The 21,712-nt window shown below is 37.6% G+C and overlaps 1 protein-coding gene across 3 annotated transcripts in view; it reads left to right on the top strand.

Moving 5' to 3' along the window:
* The window catches only part of atp11b (ATPase phospholipid transporting 11B (putative)), a 208,324-nt gene that overhangs the window by 88,788 nt on the left and 97,824 nt on the right, over positions 1-21,712 (top strand). For all 3 annotated transcript variants that reach the window (XM_051923917.1, XM_028794610.2, XM_051923918.1), the window contains exons 6-11: positions 124-252; positions 6,085-6,188; positions 6,292-6,339; positions 10,981-11,045; positions 11,435-11,516; positions 17,605-17,755. In XM_051923917.1, the coding sequence (XP_051779877.1) occupies positions 124-252; positions 6,085-6,188; positions 6,292-6,339; positions 10,981-11,045; positions 11,435-11,516; positions 17,605-17,755 (579 nt within the window). The remainder of the gene's footprint in view (positions 1-123; positions 253-6,084; positions 6,189-6,291; positions 6,340-10,980; positions 11,046-11,434; positions 11,517-17,604; positions 17,756-21,712) is intronic.

The raw sequence follows: 21,712 nt of genomic DNA, 5'->3' as shown, positions 1-21,712 counted from the left end.
TATGTTACAGAGCATACTGTGGATCCTCCAACTTTGTACTGATCCAAATGGTTTAAGAAAATGATTATGAATTTTTAGATGTTTTCTGTCCTTTTTCTAAACTTGACTGTTTTACTTTTTAAGGTTGGGGATATTGTAAGAGTTGCCAAAGATGAAACTTTCCCTGCAGATTTAGTTCTGTTGTCATCTGACAGAAGAGAAGGAACTTGTCATGTTACTACAGCAAGCTTGGATGGAGAAACAAACCTTAAGGTGTGTTTTGTTCTAGTGGTATTTTGTTATTAAATGAATATATTGCATGAAATATGTTTTAAAATGACCGTACATAATGTAAATTTGTTTTTTCATACATTTCTGAAAACCTTCAGCTATATATATATATATATATATATATATAAAATATATATATATATATATATATATAAAATATAAACTTCATATATAACACAATAATGCCTTCAGTGAAGGATAAAAATAAAAAGATTTGTCCAGTATAACAAGATTTCTCATCTTCTAAATATGCGTAAAGTACACTAACTGTACTACCCTTTTGTCCTCTGTGTTTCATGCATAAAAATAAAATAAAAAAAATCTTAACAGTGATGCTTTAGATAGTTCAATACTGAACAGATATTGTGAAGTGTTCATTAAAAATGGCCTGAAGTAAATGTCTCTGAGCATTGCCAAGCATTGACATAATCAGAAAATAAAATACGTGCTTCATTACATTTCTAGCTTATCTGTTTCTGCACTCAGCAGTGTTTCCTTTTGTGTAGTTTTATTTATTTTTTGAACATTTGGATTATTACTTTAGTTTGAGAACTTGGAAGAAATATTTCTGCATTTATATATAAAAGTGGATCCTACGTAATGCTTTTTCAGGGATACTAATGCCTGTTTTTACATGAGATGGGGCAGTTCCAGTCCATCTTGATGCTGCAGGTTTTCTTTCAAGTCAAATTCTGCCTTTATCTCATCTTAATTTAAAGCTTGATTTTCTACCAGTTTCTACATTATTTCAGTTAACAACCAATAGAGTCAGTCTGTTTTTCAAAGTAAATGTTTAAATTTTGCAATTTTAATTTAGGGTATGCATTGTCATTGCATCTGCTCAGTAATGGTTGTGCAGACTTTTAAAAACACTTCGATAATCAAACAACGTAATACACAGAATACATACACATTTTCAGAAGGTGAATTGTCAAAAGTAAACTTTGAAAATTAATTTGTTTCATGAGTCATGGCAGTGTTAGTTTAAATTAATATCTTTAAAATTAATATTAATTTTTGAATGTTATTGTTACAAATTTTGTTCGGAAATTATTTGCTACTACAAGAGCTGTTTCTTAGTTATTTTTAAGGAAATGGAACAATTTGGAATCCAGTTGTGATTGTACTATGTTAGTTCTGTTACCTGGACCCTTTCCCCTCACCCTTGCTGAGGGCCAACATTTCTGCCATCTCTCCACTTATCACCAGGATAATAATCAGTCCCTCCTGGCTGGCCATATTCCTTCTGCACTAAAAACTGCTGTCATCAGACCTCTACTGAAAAAATCCACCTTGGATCCTGAAGTTCTCTCCAATTATAGGCCCATCTCCAATCTTCCATTTCTCTCCAAAGTTCTGGAAAAAATAGTTGCAGCACAACTTCACGATCATCTCAAACTGAACAATCTGTTTGAAAAGTTTCAGTCTAGTTTTCGCCCTGGCCATAGCACCGAAACAGCCCTGGTCAGGGTCACCAATGATCTTCTGATGACGGCAGATACTGGTTCACCTTCACTACTTATCCTCCTTGACCTGACAGCTGCTTTTGACACAATAGACCATAACATCCTTCTTCACCGCCTGCAATACACTATTGGACTCTCAGGAATTGTTCTAAATTGGTTTACATCATACCTGACTGGCAGAACTGAGCATGTCGCCCTTGGCAGCGCAAAGTCCCACACCCACAACGTCGCCTGTGGTGTTCCACAGGGCTCTGTGCTGGGCCCTATCCTTTTTACTATCTACATGCTCCCCCTTGGAACTGTCATTGGCAGACATGGTTTATCGTTCCATTGCTATGCCGATGACACTCAGCTTTACCTCAGGACTACTCCCACCTCCTCTACTGCTCCTCTGCCAACATCTACATTGTCTACCTGCCTGGAGGAGATAGAGGCATGGATGAGGCTCAATTTTCTTCAGTTGAACAGATCCAAAACAGAAGCCATCTTAGTTGGTACATCACATCATCTTCGCTCTTCTACCATCACCAGTATTACTTTCTCTGGCCAAAATATTCCTCTTTCCACATCTGTTACTAATTTGGGTGTTAGAATGGACACCCAACTTACTTTTGACACCCACATCAAATATCTCTGTAAGTCATCTTTTTACCATCTCAAGAACATCGCCAAACTCCGCCCATTACTCACCCTGGCAGATGCAGAGAAGCTCGTCCATGCCTTTGTCTCTTCCAGGCTGGATTACTGTAATGCACTCCTCATTGGGATTCCTGGCAAGAGTATCCAGAGACTCCAGTATATTCAGAACAGCGCTGCCAGGATCCTGATGAGGGTGCGAAAGTATGATCACATCACCCCAATCCTGAAAACCCTTCACTGGCTCCCTGTTTCATTCAGAATAGAGTACAAGGTCTCCCTTCTTACCCATCAGTGCATTTATGGACATGCCCCTCTTTATCTACAGGAACTCCTTACCCCCCATAACTCCTTACGTTCCCTCCGCTCTGTACTCACTAACACTCAAGTCCCCAGAACTAAGCTCAGCAGCATGGGTGACAGGGCGTTTTCATTGGTGGCGCCGAGGCTGTGGAATGCCCTCCCTGATTACCCGAGAGCCCCACAGTCGACTGAGGCCTTTAAGCGAAACCTAAAAACTCATCTTTTTAGAAAGTCATTTTGTTAAAGTATTTTATAGACTCTTCTGTTCTTTTTTATTTTATTATTCTATTTTTACTCAGTAGCTCTTTGGGATTGCTAAAATATAAAGTGCAATATAAATAAAATTTATTATTATTATTATTTATTATTACCTGATAGCTGTAGGTGACTTGGGTTTGAATCCCATCTTAATCTAGGTAATCTGACAGTGGTACACAACATTGCTAATGAAGCAGCGCCAAATGAATACCAGGTGCATTAATATGAGTACCAGGTCACTGCCGCTTGATTGTTTCCTGTGTTGTTTCTTGATTCTGCAATGAACACACACACAGCATTTCCTTAAAAACACAATAGTTTTCAATAAATTACAAAACTCAGTGTGGCTTGTGTATTCAGAATCACATTAAGTAATCACTTCTAAAGTAGACATGTAATTTTTCCCCTCCAGTTTCTGTACAAGAAATGGTCTTTTAACTTGGAATGGGTGATGCACCTGTCAGTCACAGTTGATGTGCTATGAGATTCTAGGCTGCAGACCAGCTGAGTTTTTAATTTCCTTTGCAGACGAGACTGGAAAAAAATGTTTTCTGCTCAGATAGGGACTTCATTTTTTTGCAGGCATTTTTTGTAAATACATACACTAATGTTACATTACATATTTGCAAGCGTGTAATGCAGAACCATAATTTAGCAGAGAGACCACATCAAAAAAAAAACAAAACACCCAAACAAGGAAAGTGAAAATCTAACATTTTAATGGCTAATGACGTACATTTTTCAGTTACCTATCATGAAATTCTGCCACATATGCTAGTGGTTTATTTGCATTGTAGAGGGCCAGACTATGACTTGAATTACTCCTCATTTCAAACCGAAAATTGCATCATTATGCCTAGCCTAGCAAACATTGTGTTCATATATCTGTATTACATAATGCTGAAGTAACATTCAACTTACTGAGATGACAATGAGCCTTCCTCCTCCACAGAGCCTGTAATGGTGTGTTTCCTATTCAAATGTTTGTGCATTCGTTGTAATACAAGATCATCCTATATTGGAATATAAAATCCTGTGTTCTTGCTTGAAACAATAAGGGACGCGATTTGGCCTGTATTTTTGTATACATTGTTTCATATGTACACTAGCTCTTCAAAATGCAGAGAGTTACATGAGAGCAATTAAAATCAAATTATATAAGTGGAGTGAATGAGTTTCATTTTCGTGTTGCATTTACATTGCAGAAGAGACAAGTACTGCACTATGAGTGAGATTGTGCATCAGCATCATCTTTGCCACTGTGCTGTGTAAACAAAAATAAAAAGTAACAGTGTAATGGATCCTCCAAAACAAGATGCTACACGGAGCAAACCTACCCGTGAATTGTTAAGAGGTTATCGAAGTATAGGTCTGAGTGGGAGACAAAATGTCAGTGGGTCAGCCCAGTCCCTAGCAACCAATATGCTTACTGTTGAGCTTTTTCAGTCGCTCATGGAGGGATATCTGACCTAAAACAACACTGCAGGTGTTACCCATGACTAAGCATCTAAACAGCAGATGACAGAGTGGAAGCGCTTGATTCCTTATACCTTACTCAGACTTCCTCCAAAGCTGACATGGTTTGTTGTTGTTGTTGTTTAATTGTATAATAAAACTAGGCAATAATGAATGCAAATTGATCACACCAATATTTCTATCCATTTGGACTGAAGGTGAAGATAGTTAGACTTATTTTATATTTACATTTACTTATTTAGGAGATGCTTTTATTCATACCGACTTACAAAGGAGTTCAAAATAATTGAGTAAAATAGGTCTAGGAACTGTTTTGAGTTACAAAAGTTGACCCAATTAGTTAAGAACTATGAAGATAGCATAACAAAAAAATTATCATTTAGCAATATGACAAAAATGTATAGAGCAAAAAACATTCATTAATATTTTGACAGATGTTCACATAAAATGGGGTTTTCAATCACTTCTTAAACACATTGAGGGAGTCGGCAGTTTGGATGGAGTTTGGCAGCTTGTTCAACTAACTAGGAGCTACATATGAACAGAGTCTGGATTGATATTTGATACCATGAAGAGGTGTCATCACCAGACACTTTTTGCTGGCAGACCTGACTTGGCAAGAAGGATAATAGCACCTCAGTAGTGTCTCCATGAACACAGATGCTGACCCATCTGTAGGCAAGCATCAAGGATGTGAACTTAATATGTGATGCTACAAGGATCCTTTGTAGCCATCTGAAGAAAAGATTGACATGTACCCGTCTTGGCTGGTTTATTACAAGATGGGCCACTGCATTTTGGACCATCTACAGTGGCTTAACAGCACATGTGGATGCTTCTGCTAATACTGAGTTCCTGTAATTCAGACATGACAAGACCAAAGTCTGGACTAGAAGTTGTTCTGCTTAATCAGTCAGATAAGGATCGATTTTTATGGATGTTATACAGATTTATAAATGATATGATTTATAACAATGTGCAATTAAAAAAAACAAAAAACTATCAGTTACATATTTAGAAGTTACTTTCAGACTATCCTTTGCAATTTATAAGACTAATTCCAAACTAATTAATGCCTCATCCTCTGCTGTTTTCTATCAGAAATTATTCACCATTTTATTTCTGCTTTATAGAAAAATATTAATATACTTGAAGGAAATGCAATAAATTATGATTAATATGTAGTTAATTTCAATTTAAAAAAAATGTAATTGCATGATTAATTGCTGTTACGTTTTTTATTGAACACCAGCCTACTAAATATTCTTCATGCAATCTTTTGTTAAAGCAGGAACTAGAATATTAGTCTTATGTGCACATAAGCAAAGTATTTTAACACCTGCCAAGGATATACTTTAAGCAAAGATGGAGGTTAAGAAGAAAGCATTATCAGTGTTTAGCATTAGTGAAGATTTTGTTCTTATTCGTATCTTGCATTGGTTGATTTGTTAAATCCTCACTTCTGGCCACTTCTTCAAATAATGATGAACTGTGGATATATAATTTTTCTTTTATTGACAGTTATCAATTCTGTATTTTTGAAGAAACTTGCAGAATTTATGAAGGAATAATACATTGACATGGGTGTATTGTGTAATTGGTCAATGGCATTTTAAACAGGTAATAACCTTTTAACAGAGGCATTTTCTATATAATAATTTCTTTGCTTTATCAGACTCACTCTGCTGTTCCTGAGACAGCGATATCACAGTCAGTTTCTAGTCTGGAAGCCATAGTAGCTGTTATTGAATGTCATCAACCAGAAGCAGATTTATACAGGTACAATCTTAAAAATATATGTTTATTAGTCATGTAGATTTTAATTATAGTTGTTATGGAGAAGTTACTGCAATAGGATTATTTCATATTACTTTATTTTTAGGTTTGTCGGGCGAATAACAGTTAATCATTGTGAAGAAGAAATCGTAAGGTAGGAATGCTTTTAAGCTATTGTCTGGTATTTATTTACAATATTTGATTCCATTATTTTATCTGTTGTATCTTGCAGAACTTTTACTGTGGTGATAAGAGAGACAGGAATATGTATTGATTAATGCCAAACTGATATGTATTTTTTTAGATCAATAATGATATTGATATGTGGTGTGGGCAGCAAAATTGACCGATTAGTGATACATATTGCTCCATTATTGCTGGTGTGTTTAATTATTAGATTTTTCTAGAAAAAAAATCTTACAAAAAGATTAATTGTATGACGTTTTCACATGAACATGATTTAAATTAACATTTTATCCAGTTAAATACCAGTTGGCTTTTTTTTTCCTCCTCTCCTTTCTCTTCAGTGAAACACAGATGTCTGACATTTCTTACTCTCTCAAGTGTGCAGTGCAGGTAACAGGAGCACAAGCATCTAATTGATGCTTATTGATAATGATGAGCAAATGCCATAGAGATCACTTTGCCGTGAGTTCAACAAAATCACAGAAATGCCAGGAAACTTCAGAGAACTAAGTAAAATGCATTGAAGTCAATGGGGAAGACATATCTGAGGTAGTTTTGAGTAGATTATAATGGTGCAGTGGTCATTTAAGTGTCCCTGAAGGGTAGAGAAGCGTTTGCAATGCTGGACCGATTATTATGACCAAATATGTGTTCTGAGTTGAGAGGCAGCAGTGTTAACCAGTGTGCCTCAAGCATCAAAAGATGCAGATGGAACAATAATCACAAACCAAATACAGCAAATGGCCACAAGCAAGCATCAAGTAAAAAAAGTAAATAAATACAGTAATCCCTCCTCCATCGCGGGGGTTGCGTTCCAGAGCCACCCGTGAAATAAGAAAATCCGCGAAGTAGAAACCATATGTTTATATGGTTATTTTTATATTGTCATGTTTGGGTCACAGATTTGCGCAGAAACACAGGAGGTTGTAGAGAGACAGGAACGTTATTCAAATACTGCAAACAAACATTTGTCTCTTTTTCAAAAGTTTAAACTGTGCTCCATGACAAGACAGAGATGACAGTTCTGTCTCACAATTAAAAGAATGCAAACATACCTTCCTTTTCAAAGGAGTGTGCGTCAGGAGCACTGAATGTCAGAAAGTGAGAGAAAACCAAACAAATCAATAGGGCTGTTTGGCTTTTAAGTATGCGAAGCACCGCCGGTACAAAGCTGTTGAAGGCGGCAGCTCACACCCCCTCCGTCAGGAGCAGGGAGAGAGAGAGAGAGACAGAGGAAAACAAACAGTCAAAAATCAATACGTGCCCTTTGAGCTTTTAAGTATGCGAAGCACCGTGCAGCATGTCGCTTCACGAAGCAGCTGCACACAGAAGGTAGCAACTCTTTCAGCATTTTTAGACGAGCGTCCGTATCGTCTAGGTGTGCGAACAGCCCCCCTGCTCACACCCCCTACGTCAGGATCAGAGAAAGTCAGCACGAGAGAGAGAGAGAGAGAGAGAAACAAAGTAAGTTGGGTAGCTTCTCAGCCATCTGCCAATAGCGTCCCTTGTATGAAATCAACTGGGCAAACCAACTGACGAAGCATGTACCAGAAATTAAAAGACCCATTGTCCTCAGAAATCTGCGAACCAGCAAAAAATCTGCGATATATATTTAAATATGCTTACATATAAAATCCGCGATAGAGTGAAGCCGTGAAAGGCGAAGCGCGATATAGCGAGGGATCACTGTAAATAAAAGTTGTCGCTCAGAGTTCCAATCTTTGAACACACTTTAGTCATACGGTGAAGCATCAGTCTGGACCTGGCTCCTTCTATTCTTTGAAGTGGCGGCCCTGGGTGCAGCTGAATTTTTTTTTTTAAATTTCTGATCTCTCTGCAGATATTTTGCACTTTTTCTTCCATCAAGAAGATATAGACACCTTGTGAACATTAATAAATATTTCCATCCATCCATTTTCCAACCCGCTGAATCCAAACACAGGGTCACGGGGGTCTGCTGGAGCCAATCCCAGCAACACAGGGCACACAAGGCAGGAACCAATCCCGGGCAGGGTGCCAACCCACCGCAGGACACACACAAACACACCCACACACCAAGCACACACTAGGGCCAATTTAGAATCACCAATCCACCTAACCTGCATGTCTTTGGACTGTGGGAGGAAACCGGAGCGCCCGGAGGAAACCCACGCAGACACGGGGAGAACATGCAAACTCCACGCAGGGAGGACCTGGGAAGCAAACCCGGGTCCCCAGGTCTCCCAACTGCGAGGCAGCAGCGCTACCCACTGCGCCACCGTGCCGACCTAATAAATATTTTATTAATATTATTTTATAGGGTGTTGTGTGCTTTCTTTCTCGGGGTGGGATTCATTAAGGATTGTTTTGACTCAGCTGCAGTGCACTGCTAATTATGCCTGCATAGATATGTGCATTATTTGAATTAATTTAATTGAAATATATTTATCTGCATACAGTGCATCCGGGAAGTATTCACAGCGCATCACTTTTTCCACATTTTGTTATGTTACAGCCTTACTCCAAAATGGATTAAATTCATTTTTTTACTCAGAATTCTACACACAACACCCCATAATGACAACGTGAAAAAAGTTTACTTGAGATTTTTGCAAATTTATTAAAAATAAAAAAATTGAGAAAGCACATGTACATAAGTATTCACAGCCTATGCCATGAAGCTCAAAATTGAGCTCAGGTGCATCCTGTTTCCCCTGATCATCCTTGAGATGTTTCTGCAGCTTAATTGGAGTCCACCTCTGGTAAATTCAGTTGATTGGACATGATTTGGAAAGGCACACACCTGTCTATGTAAGGTCCCACAGTTGACAGTTCATGTCGGAGCACAAACCAAGCATGAAGTCAAAGGAATTGTCTGTAGACCTCTGAGACAGGATTGTCTCGAGGCACAAATCTGGGGAAGGTTACAGAAAAATTTCTGCTGCTTTGAAGGTCCCATTGAGCACAGTGCCCTCCATCATCCGTAAGTGGAAGAAGTTCGAAACCACCAGGAATCTTCCTAGAGCTGGCCGGCCATCTAAACTGAGCGATCGGGGGAGAAGGGCCTTAGAAGGACAACTGTCTCTGTAGCAATCCACCAATCAGGCCTGTATGGTAGAGTGGCCAGACAGAAGCCACTCCTTAGTAAAAGGCACATGGCAGCCCGCCTGGAGTTTGCCAAAAGGTACCTGAAGGACTCTCAGACCATGAGAAAGAAAATTCTCTGGTCTGATGAGACAAATATTGAACTCTTTGGTGTGAATGCCAGGCGTCACATTTGGAGGAAACCAGGCACCGCTCATCAGTAGGACAATCCTTACAGTGAAGCATGGTGGTGGCAGCATCAGGCTGTGGGGATGTTTTTCAGCGGCAGGGACTGGGAGACTAGTCAGGATAAAGGGAAAGATGACTGCAGCAATGTACAGAGACATCCTGGATGAAAATCTGCTCCAGAGCGCTCTTGACCTCAGACTGGGGTGACGGTTCATCTTTCAGCAGGACGATGACCCTAAGCACTCAGCCAAGATATCAAAGGAGTGGCTTCAGGACAACTCTGTGAATGTCCTTGAGTGGCCCAGCCAGAGCCCAGACTTGAATCCGATTGAACATCTCTGGAGAGATCTTAAACTGGCTGTGCACCGACACTTCCCATCCAACCTGATGGAGCTTGAGAGGTGCTGCAAAGAGGAATGGGCGAAACTGGCCAAGGATAGGTGTGACAAGCTTGTGGCATCATATTCAAAAAGGTTTGAGACTGTAATTGCTGCCAAAGATGCATCAACAAAGTATTGAGCAAAGGCTGTGAATGCTTATGTACATGGGAGTTCTCCGTTTTTTTATTTTTAATAAATTTGCAAAAACCTCAAGTAAACTTTTTTCACGTTGTCATTATGGACTGTTGTGTGCAGAATTCTGAGGAAAAAAATGAATTTAATCCATTTTGGAATAAGGCTGTAACATAACAAAATGTGGAAAAAGTGACTCGCTGTGAATACTTTCTGGATGCACTGTATATCTGGTAGTATTTAATGAACAAGTTTGAACTGAAAAATTAAAAATTTGTTGAATCATGAATGCGCTGTAAATATCAACAATATTACATTTTTACTTGTTTTTTTATTTAAAAACTACTACTTGTAAATGCGGATTTATGTATAATTTATGGGTAGGAGTAATAAGAATAATTGGCTGTGGTATACTAATAGGGCCTACTAATTCTAATGATTTAATCTCGGAGAAATTAAGAAAACAGTTTTAAAAAAAAAAAAAAAAAAAAAAAAAGGATGACCGCTAGTTGACTAATGTCCTATCTAAATACGATCCCTGGCTAGCACATAATGCTTTTCGAATAGACTACAGCTCACTGTGGTTTCGTTCCAAGTACTGTATCAATTTTGTGTGCTTTAGGTTTGTAGTATAGTACATTTCATTGTGAAATTAAAGACATACTTTGCAAAATATGTAAAATTGAACATAAGAATAAACTTTACATATAAAAATTTTAACTATTTTTTTTTTAGTGTCTTGGAATTTAGCTTGAGTAGTTAAGCAATACAAAACTCTTGAAGTATGCAAGCATTGCATCTGGTTCAGAAATGTTTTGTTTAATCTTATATTTTTTTTTACTCAGACCCCTGGGACCAGAAAATCTCCTCCTGCGAGGTGCAAGATTGAAAAACACCAAAGAAATTTTTGGTTTGTTTTATTTCTATAAAAGTCAATAATGTTTTGAGAAAAAAAATGTAAGTTGCATGTAGAATTTACATTCTAGAAATCTGTTGTAAAAAGGAAAAAGTTTTGAATGTGGTGTTTGTCATTTAACACTAAAAAATATTATTTATTATATACACAACTTACCTGTATAATTAAAGTATTTCTGCTTCAGTTGCACTGTAGCAAGCAAAAGTATAAATGTAATTGTGAAACACATTCCATGTTTCTTGAGCTGCTTTACAGGAGATTTAATCTAGCTAATATTTGCAAAGGTTTCATATTTTGCTTTGGTATATATCTATTTCCTGTTAATTACTTTATATATTTGTTAAGTTTGAAATAAAATTTAGTAGTTTTGTCCAACTTTTCAGGTGTGGCAGTGTACACTGGCATGGAGACAAAAATGGCTTTAAATTACAAGAGTAAATCCCAGAAGCGTTCAGCTGTAGAAAAGTAAGTACTGTGCATTTCTCCACTGAAGTGTAACCTTTTTTGTAACCCATGTATTACATGCCTATGCAAAGTATTCTGAACCCTTGGAAGTTTTCACATTTGTTACACAACTTTGAATGACAGTGGATTCAATTAGACTTTTTTACATTGACCAACCAAAAAAGACACACTAATATCAAAGTGCAAATAGATTTCTGCAAAGTTAATTGTAAATATAAATAAAAAAATAATTGATCACATAATTATTCTCCCCCATCAAGTTAGTATTTTGTTTATGCAGCTTTGGCAGCAGTTCTAGCCTACAGTCTGTGTGGATAGGTCTCTAGCAGCTTTGCCAATCTGGACACCAAGCTCTGTCAGGTTGAACATGGATCATGAGAGAACAGCTGTTTTCAAGTCCAGCCACATTTTTTCAAATTGACTGACATGTGGACCCTGACTTGGCTTTTACAAGACATTGGCATGGTTGTTTTGAGCCATTTCTTTGCAGCTTGGGCTTTATTCTTGGGTTCATTGTCTTGCTGGAAACCAAATCTTCTCCCAAGAGGCAGGTTTCTTGCAGATTGCATAATGTTTCCCTGCAGGAATTCAATAGAATGTTGTTTTATTTTGTCTGATACAAATTGTTTTAGAATGATAACAGAATGATAACACACTGTATCAACATGGGCAGCAACGATGACCAATTAATAATACATATTATAATAATTATAATAATACATACGTGCTGATATTTCTGGTTTGTTCAAGTATTAGGTTTTCCTAGAAAAACATTGAGTTAAAAGAAAAAACAGTACGCCTGTAACATTATTAATAGAACATGTTTAACACTTGAACAGGTTAAATGGCAGTTTTTTTTAACAAAGCACAGAGACATGTGATGTTTGTCGCTCTCTCAAGTGCAGGTGCCACGAGCACAAGCATCTAATTGTTAAATTGCTTGGCCCATATAAACAAAGTTTATAGTCATAATGCTAATGACTGATATGATAGCCGCATGGTGAACAAAAGATAAGTGAAAATGACAATGAATCAAAACAAAGCCCAGACACCACTTGGTTAGAGTTGCTAAGGCAGACCAATGCAGTACTGACCACCACTGTATTTTCTGAGCAAAACTCTTTGACTATAAGAGTTGTCAGTTCAGTGAGTGACACTGAGAGAAATCCGCAAAAATTGGCAACTCACTCCAAAGAGGAAAAGGTAGCCATGACAGAAATCGGGAGCGTATTATTATACCAGACCAAATGAATAACCCATACATTAAATAAAAACACAAGATTTACAAGGATTATTTTGATTTCAACCCATCTTAGATGGGTAGCACAGCTAGTAAAAATGATAATATAGCCCATATTGATTAAAATATGAAGAATTAACTTTACTGACCACAAAGTTGTGTTATTATGTCCTCTTACCTGATGATTACATGAAGTAGGACATTTTTTAGGGAATTAATGAATGAAATAAATGAATCAGTACATACATATATATCTTATGAGATGCAAGCGTTCATAATTCATAAAATAATTCATAAAATTATATAAACTGAAATGTATTTATCTGCTTTTAATGTGTATTGTTGTTCTACATCCAGGAGTGTGCTTGCCCTGTGCTTATCTAACTTCATTTTTACCTTTTTTAACTTTTAAAATCATTCACAGTTTGATTTTCACTTATAACAATTCCTGACAGGAGCACCTGTTCATTAGACTTGATAGTGTAGTGCAGGGGGTCTTAATCTTTTTAATATGACGACCCAAAATAGAGAGTTGATACCATACTAGGACACAAGAAGATGATTATTACCATAATGAGTGAGAGGAGAGGTTAGGAGCACGCACTGATACAGCGCATTGCCGCACCCACCACATGACAAACCAACTCAGGATCCCAGAGTGCAGCCATGCAATGGGTGACACCTCTGCACCACACTAGTTCAGATGGAATGGAACAGTGTGAGGTTTTTTATGGTGGCTGGAATGCGAATTCTGCCACCAACCCCCAGATTTCTCCCTGCAGGTTGGAGGCTGGATGCAGATTAACGTCATACCCAGGACGTCAATGAGCAGAGACATAAATAGTCAAACAACAATGTCCACATAATAAAAAAACAACAATAAATTAGTTTGTTTCTATTCAGGCCTATTTCTAACATGACTATTATTAAAAAAGACAAGTAGAAAGCAAACTTTTAATTAAATCATCATTATCATTCAAAACAGGCAATAGATTTCTTAAGTATATCACTGCCAGTGTAATATTTACTTTAGTCCAACAGGCGTAGCATGAGGACATGTTGATTTTTGAAAGGATAGTACAAATGGTCACGTAACTTAGCTGATTGATTAGTGGTGCTGGATAAGAAACATAGTAGTCAAAAATAATGAAATAACCCATTTTTTTTACTTAAATAACTTTTTTTAATAACATTTTTCAAATGAGTTCTACCATTAATATATTCTTTGCCATTTCCTGGTTTTCATTTAACAACTCAGTGAACTAAGTTCAAAATAGTTGTGTGTGTGTTAGGATAAATCTTGATGAAAAATTTGGCAACAAATAAGTCTGAAATGTTTAATGCTGGCAGCCGACATTATGTTGAACATCAAAGTCCACTTTATAGCCTTTCTCACCCTTTTGATATCATCTGGTGTTTTTACAATACTTAATAGTCCAACACCATTAAGGACATGGGTAGAATGAAATTTGTCAAACCACTTTAAAATAGTGTTAAGACAAGCATTTTTTCCTCACCGATGCATGTTAAACTTGATACAAAATCTTCTTTGTATCATTATTACAAAATTACTATAACGTGTAATACAGGGTGACCATTGAGACTGCAATTAGCAAAAAAAAAACACTGCCATGGCACTTAATACACCCCCGTCATACTATCTTACCCTTGGCAACACCCTACAAATCATCACTTGTTCCTCACCATCTTTTCATTTCAGTATTTCAAATTAGTGCCTCAGACCCTTCACCTCACAAAATTGGATGTGTTTCTGTCTTATCTTATAGCTTATACTGGGCCAGCAGTGAACACATGATGTAAAAATGGATGCAACTTTAAAAAAAAACAAAAAAACACAGTAAATACATTTTTTCAGTGTAGCTCTATGTAAAAGTAAACATTTATTTTTTGTAAATATGTGAAGAATTCTCATTTTGATGCAGATGAAGAAATTTGTTTGATAAGTCCAAATGAATTCACTATTCTCTAGGCACCATGCTTGATTGTCTGTGGACCTCTTCTTTGTAGAAACCCCTAGTCACTGATGGAGATGAGCCCCACCACTATTGTGTCATCCGCAAAATTTACTATGGTATTTGAGGCATGGGCTAAGCACAAAGCCCGTGTTAGGGAGGGTAAGCCCCTGACTGTGAGGGTAGAAGAGAGGTGGGGTCCAAGCTTCACTTTATGAGGGGGATTTGTTAAAAAGCTGTAAATCCATGCATAGATGTGCTGGCTAAGGCTGAAGTTATACAGCTTACTGTACCATCCGTTGGGGAATGATGGTGTTAAATGCAGAGCAATAAAAAATATCAGTGCATGTATCTGGGAGTTCAAGGTCGATGAGTGTGGTATGCAATATTGTTGTGATTGTGTTGCTTGTTGATCTGCTTTGTCTGTAGGTGTACTGGTGAGCATCTAATTTTAGCTTTGATATATGAGAGTACTAGTGTCTCCAGACATTTAGTATGATAGCGGTGGGTGTGACCGGTCTGAAATCATTCAGTGTGCTAGCAGTCGAGAGTTCAGGAATGGGTTTGATGGTGGCAGACTTAAGACAGGTGAGGGCAATGGCTAGATGGAGCAGTTGAAGTAGTTCTGAGCACAGCTGGCAGTTGGCTTCCACAGTCCCTGAGCACCTGTCCAGGTATTCCATTGAGTCCAACAGCTTTCTGTGCATTTACAGTATGGAGCATGTGCCTCACACCTTGTGTGTCTCTAGACTCAGTACTGAGCTGCTGCCAGACTGCACGGGTGGGTTTGCGGTTTTCTCTAGTCCTGTTGTCCAAGTCAAAGCGGGACTAAAAAAGTATTAATTTTATTTGCAAACGCTGTTACTGTAAGGGAAGGAGATTCTTGCCTTTAAAGTTTGTAAGGTTTTGGATGCCACACCATACTTGTCGAGATCATTTTGAAAATGATCTTCAGGCCCCTGTTTATAGTCAGTTTTAGCTTCCATGATGCCTTTTTACAAGTTAGATCTAGCTAGGCTGTATGATAGGACTTCTCCAGACTTGTATGCTCTGTCACAAGCTCTCAAGAGGTCACATACATTCCTGTTCATCCAGCATTTCCTATTTGGGTACACCTGGATATTTTATTAATTGTCTCACTATCCATCCATCCATTGTCCAACCCGCTGAATCCTAACTACAGGGTCACGGGGGTCTGCTGGAGCCAATCCCAGCCAACACAGGGCACAAGGCAGGAACCAATCCCGGGCAGGGTGCCAACTAATTGTCTCACTATCCATACAAAACTTGATGTAAAAATTAATTCAGACATGTGTGCCTATATATCCAAATGTGCGAATATATCCCAGTTTGTGGCCTCAAAACAGTCCTGTAACTGAGATGAAGCCCCTTCAGGCAATAATTTAATGATTTTATGAGTGCTTTGGTTTTGGTTATAATTTTGTGGTAGTGAAAGTTTTTTGCACCCTAGGCGTAGGCTGAGCAATGGCCATTTAGGCATGTATGAATATAATGGAGAAACATGAAATACTTTATTTTAACAGGAAAATTGTGAACTTCAATGATAACAGTAAAAAACGTTTTTTATGTATCCTCTGTTTAAAAAATAAAATCCCTCTTGTCATTCTCAAGGATGAAGAATGCAGTCAGAAGTTTAGTGTTTTGAAGCTCATGGAATTGTTTAGCGTGTACATTGTTAGCACTCAATTCGTTATAATCAATTCGGGTATCAGCCAATGGGAGTAACTTTTCAAACTGGCCTTTTATACTAGAAAAAAAACCTAATAAACCATGCTTTGCTTGGAAGAATTTCAGCACCATAAAATTGGTGCAGGTTAATATGATACCGATGCATATGGAAAAACCAAATATCAGCCTGATGTTATCGCCCGGACCCTATTCTCTACACTTGCATGCCTTCCTGCTTCAGAGAAACATCCTAACAGTGCAATGCTGCCACTTCCATACTTCACAGTGATGGTGTGTCTTTGATAATGCACAGTGTTTGGCTTATGTGAAACATAATGTTTAGTCCAATAGCCAGAAAGTTAGGTTTTGGCCTCATCAAGTGATGTAACCTTCTTCCATCTGACTCGGACAGAGTTTCCATGTGCCTTCTGGCAAACTCAACCCGAGATGTCATGTTAATTTTTTAACAGTGGCTTTCTATTTGTTACTCTTCCATAAAGCTGTCACTGGTGTAAATCACTTGGACACAGTTGTTGTATACACAGTCTCTCCAATCTCAACTACTCTACCTTGTGACTTCTTTAGAATTGTGATAGGTCTCTTGATGGCCTCTCTCCTCACAAGTCTTCTCCTTGCATGATCACTCAGTTTTTGTGGACAGCTTGCTCTAGATTTAGATAATTTTGTGGGGGGGTCTTTTTAACTTTGATTTTAAAGAGCCTTTTTCTGTTGATCGTTGTCAGAAAAATTAATTAAATCTCACTCTTGATTCAATGTTGTATAGCAATAAATTCTGAAAACTTCCAAGGGGTTAAATACTTTTTGTAGGCCTGCAATTTGCAGTTTTATATAAACAAGTTAAGAAAATGTATAGTTTTTTTTAATATCCATATGAATTAATTTTTACTTATTAAAAAAAATGAAAATGTAAATACCATCTTTACTGGAAAATTAAGCTTATTTTTTTTCCAAAATTTTTGTTTGTCCTAGAACAAATAGGCAGCTTTTTAAAACAGGATTTGTTCCTGTGTATGGAATTATTATTGGTTTATGTTGTTGATGTTTCTAATCTTTTTTTTATTACAAAACTGTTTATTTTTGCCCATGAATATGTGTTTTTTAACCAATTGCATTACAATAAAAAGCCTGTTTAATTATGCCAAACATAAATTATTTTATTTTTTAGGTCTATGAATACATTTCTTATGATCTACTTGGTAATTCTTTTGTTTGAAGCCGTTCTCAGTACTATTTTAAAGTATGCTTGGCAAGCTGAAGAAAAGTGGGATGAGCCATGGTATAACCAAAAAACGGAGCAAGAAAGAAATAGCAGCAAAGTATGTTAAAAAAGAGTTTACATCTGTAAATGCATTTGTTTAATTTCTTTCTTTAAGTATCATTGTCAGATAAATAGTTTGTTAGAAGTGAAAATTCCGTCTTTTGTTAATGTAAAAATACAATACTTATAGTGAAAAAAGTTTTGACATGATTTATTTGAAATTTTGGCATTTATTCAAACAAAACCTAAAATTGTAATGAAATAGTTATGTATTCTTTTGTGTTAATGTGAAAAGAGGTAGAATTACTTTTTCTCACTATATACACAAGTACTGTGTAGTCAGACCATTTATGTTTTGAAGTATTGTTAGAGTACAAGTGATAATTTTACAGCTTGTTCCAGTCTTTTTTTTTATTGCAACTTGCAATTAACAAATTTAGTTAGGCGTCTGCAGATATCATAAATTCAAAAACTGAAATGTAAAACTTGCATTGTATTAAACAGTGCAACATTAATATTTGGTTGAGCCGTTTGGTTGCTATTATAACATACTTTAAAAATTTTACGTTCATTTTTTTTTTTTTTTTTTAACCAGGGATCCCACAATAGAAAATCTCAATACTTTATTGACAGTATTATCATAGGGAGATGTATTATCTTTTGAAATATTAGATGTTGTTATTCAATTCTGAAATACTATTTTTTCTTTTTATTTGACTGATTTTTAAAGTCGAAATAATATTGTTTTTGGACAGAAATATATTAGTCTGTTATAGCTAATAAGTAAAACGCTTAACACGGTTTATTCCATTTAAATGTGGGGGGTTTTTTTGTGTTTTTTTTTTTTTTTTTTAATTGTGCAAAGGATTTCCCACAATAAGACTGGTTAATTTAAATCCAGTTAATTTAAATCAGAATGAATACCTGTACTTGTGAGACGTTAGGGCTGTCAACCAATAATTGAAATTATGTTTATATTTAAATACATAAAAATCAGAGTTTAAAATTTTTGGTGCTTCATGGGACTGTTTTTGGATTCATTGTTGTGCTACCACTATACTTCAGCAAAAGCAGTATTATTTATTTAAGATTTGGTCTGGACATTGGCTATGTGAGTTTTGCATGTTTTTGTCAAGTCGGAGTTGGATTTGCCCTGTCCTTCATCCAAAAGACATAATTGACATAATGTTTGATTAATTGGTACCTCTATTTTAGCTTTGTATGAGTGGCTGTGAATTTTTATTACTAACAATTTTCATAATCAGTGCATCATTCTTACTTTAATTAATCACACTGTTTAGTGAACTATATTTTTTAGTTAGTCATTATGAAATTGTGAAATATTTGTGTTTATGGCAAATCTGTAAATGATTAAGTTTCTTTTTTTCGTTTTTAATTCACCCTTTTCTATAGAGTTTGCTCTTTTAACCATATCAACTGACAGTATGGAATGGTAAAAGTTTAGTGTTATATTGATACTAGACAAAGAGCCCGTTTCGACAACGTAAGATGAAACGGGCATGAGTGGAATAGTAATAAGTACAGTAATCCCTCCTCCATCGCGGGGGTTGCGTTCCAGAGCCACCCGCGAATTAAGAAAATCCGCGAAGTAGAAACCATATGTTTATATGGTTATTTTTATATTGTCATGCTTGGGTCACAGATTTGCGCAGAAACACAGGAGGTTGTAGAGAGACAGGAACGTTATTCAAACACTGCAAACAAACATTTGTCTCTTTTTCAAAAGTTTAAACTGTGCTCCATGACAAGACAGAGATGACAGTTCTGTCTCACAATTAAAAGAATGCAAACATATCTTCCTCTTCAAAGGAGCAAACAAATCAATAGGGCTGTTTGGCTTTTTAAGTATGCGAAGCACCGCGGCACAATGCTGTTGAAGGTGGCAGCTCACACCCCCTCCGTCAGGAGCAGACAGAGAGAGAGAGAGAGAGAGACAGATAAAAAAATCAATACGTGCCCTTCGTGCTTTTAAGTATGCGAAGCACCGGGCAGCATGTCGCTTCACGAAGCTGCTGCACAGAAGGTAGCCAACGTGAAGATAATCTTTCAGCATTTTTAGACGAGCGTCCGTATCGTCTAGGTGTGCGAACAGCCCCCCTGCTCACACCCCCCTACGTCAGGATCAGAAAAAGTCAGCGCAAGAGAGAGAGAGAGAGAGAGAAAAGTAAGCTGGGTAGCTTCTCAGCCATCTGCCAATAGCGTCACTTGTATGAAATCAACTGGGCAAACCAACTGAGGAAGCATGTACCAGAAATTAAAAGACCCATTGTCCGCAGAAACCCGCGAAGCAGCGAAAAATCTGCGATATATATTTAAATATGCTTACATATAAAATCCGCAATGGAGTGAAGCCGCGAAAGGCGAAGCGCGATATAGCGAGGGATCACTGTATAAGCACCACAAACCTGATAGGTGTATTGAATGAATGCGTAATTAGGCCTGGAGCTGTAGTCGAAATCGCCTTTCAGGCCTCTAGAGCTTTAATTGAAGTCTCCTTTATCTTTGAATTTTTGTGGCCGTAAATCCGCCGCCTGCCGCGATGTTGGTCAAAGTCGCCTTTCTCTTTGAATTTTGCGGCCATAAATCCACCGCCTGCCGTGATGTCGGTCTCGTAAGGTTTTTCGGGCAGCTGTGCAGAAGGCGACTGTGCATTCGGCTTCGGACGTGCGCAGAAGGCGACTGCGCATTCGGCTTCGGACAGAAGTGAGTGAGTGAGGAGACTGGCGAATTATATATAAGATTGATAGGAACCTTTTTTATAAGGAGACTGGTGAAAATGGCAATGAATTTAATTGCTGCCCTTTAACTTATTTAAAAATAAGACTCCTTTTAGTTTCAGTTAAAATTGCAAACCAGCAGAATTATCCATCCATCCATTTTCCAACCCGCTGAATCCGAACACAGGGTCACGGGGGTCTGCTGGAGCCAGTCCCAGCCAACACAGGGCACAAGGCAGGAACCAATCCAGGGCAGGGTGCCAACCCACTGCAGACCAGCAGAATTAGTTAGGATCCAAATACAGTAATCCCTCCTCCATCGCGGGGGTTGCGTTCCAGAGCCACCCGCGAAATAAGAAAATCTGCGAAGTAGAAACCATATGTTTATATGGTTATTTTTATATTGTCATGCTTGGGTCACAGATTTGCGCAGAAACACAGGGGGTTGTAGAGAGACAGGAACGTTATTCAAACACTGCAAACAAACATTTGTCTGTTTTTCAAAAGTTTAAACTGTGCTCCATGACAAGACAGAGATGACAGTTCTGTCTCACAATTAAAAGAATGCAAACATATCTTCCTCTTCAAAGGAGTGTGCGTCAGGAGCAGAGACTGTCATAAAGACAGAGAACGCAAACAAATCAATAGGGCTGTTTTTCTGTTAAGTATGTGAAGCACCGGAGGGAGGGAGGGAGAGAGAGAGAGAGAGAGAGAATGAATGAGTGCCCTTCGAGCTTTTAAGTATGCGAAGCACCGTGCAGCATGTCGCTTCACTAAGCAGCTGCACAGAAGGTAGCAAAGTGAAGATAATCTTTCAGCATTTTTAGACGACCGGTCCGTATCGTCTAGGTGTGCTCACACCCCCTACGTCAGGATCAGAGAAAGAGAAAAGTAAGTTGGGTAGCTTCTCAGCCATCTGCCAATAGCGTCCCTTGTATGAAATCAACTGGGCAAACCAACTGAGGAAGCATGTACCAGAAATTAAAAGACCCATTGTCCGCAGAAATCCGCGAACCAGCAAAAAATCCGCGATATATATTTAAATATGCTTACATATAAAATCCGCGATAGAGTGAAGCCGCGAATGGCGAAGCGCGATATAGCGAGGGATCACTGTATACACGATTTCCCACTGTTGACCTCCTTTGTGAACGCAATAAATTTTGTTGACCACAAAGTCAAAGAACTCAAATCATGTCATTTTTATGAGCATGGAGATAAGGTTAATGAGATGTTTACCAATTAAATGCATAAGAATTAAGTATCAGAGAAGCCAA

The sequence above is a fragment of the Erpetoichthys calabaricus genome, chromosome 2, assembly GCF_900747795.2.
Source record: "Erpetoichthys calabaricus chromosome 2, fErpCal1.3, whole genome shotgun sequence".
NCBI classification, from domain to species: Eukaryota; Metazoa; Chordata; class Cladistia; order Polypteriformes; family Polypteridae; genus Erpetoichthys; species Erpetoichthys calabaricus.
This window is presented reverse-complemented; position numbering and strand designations above follow the sequence as displayed.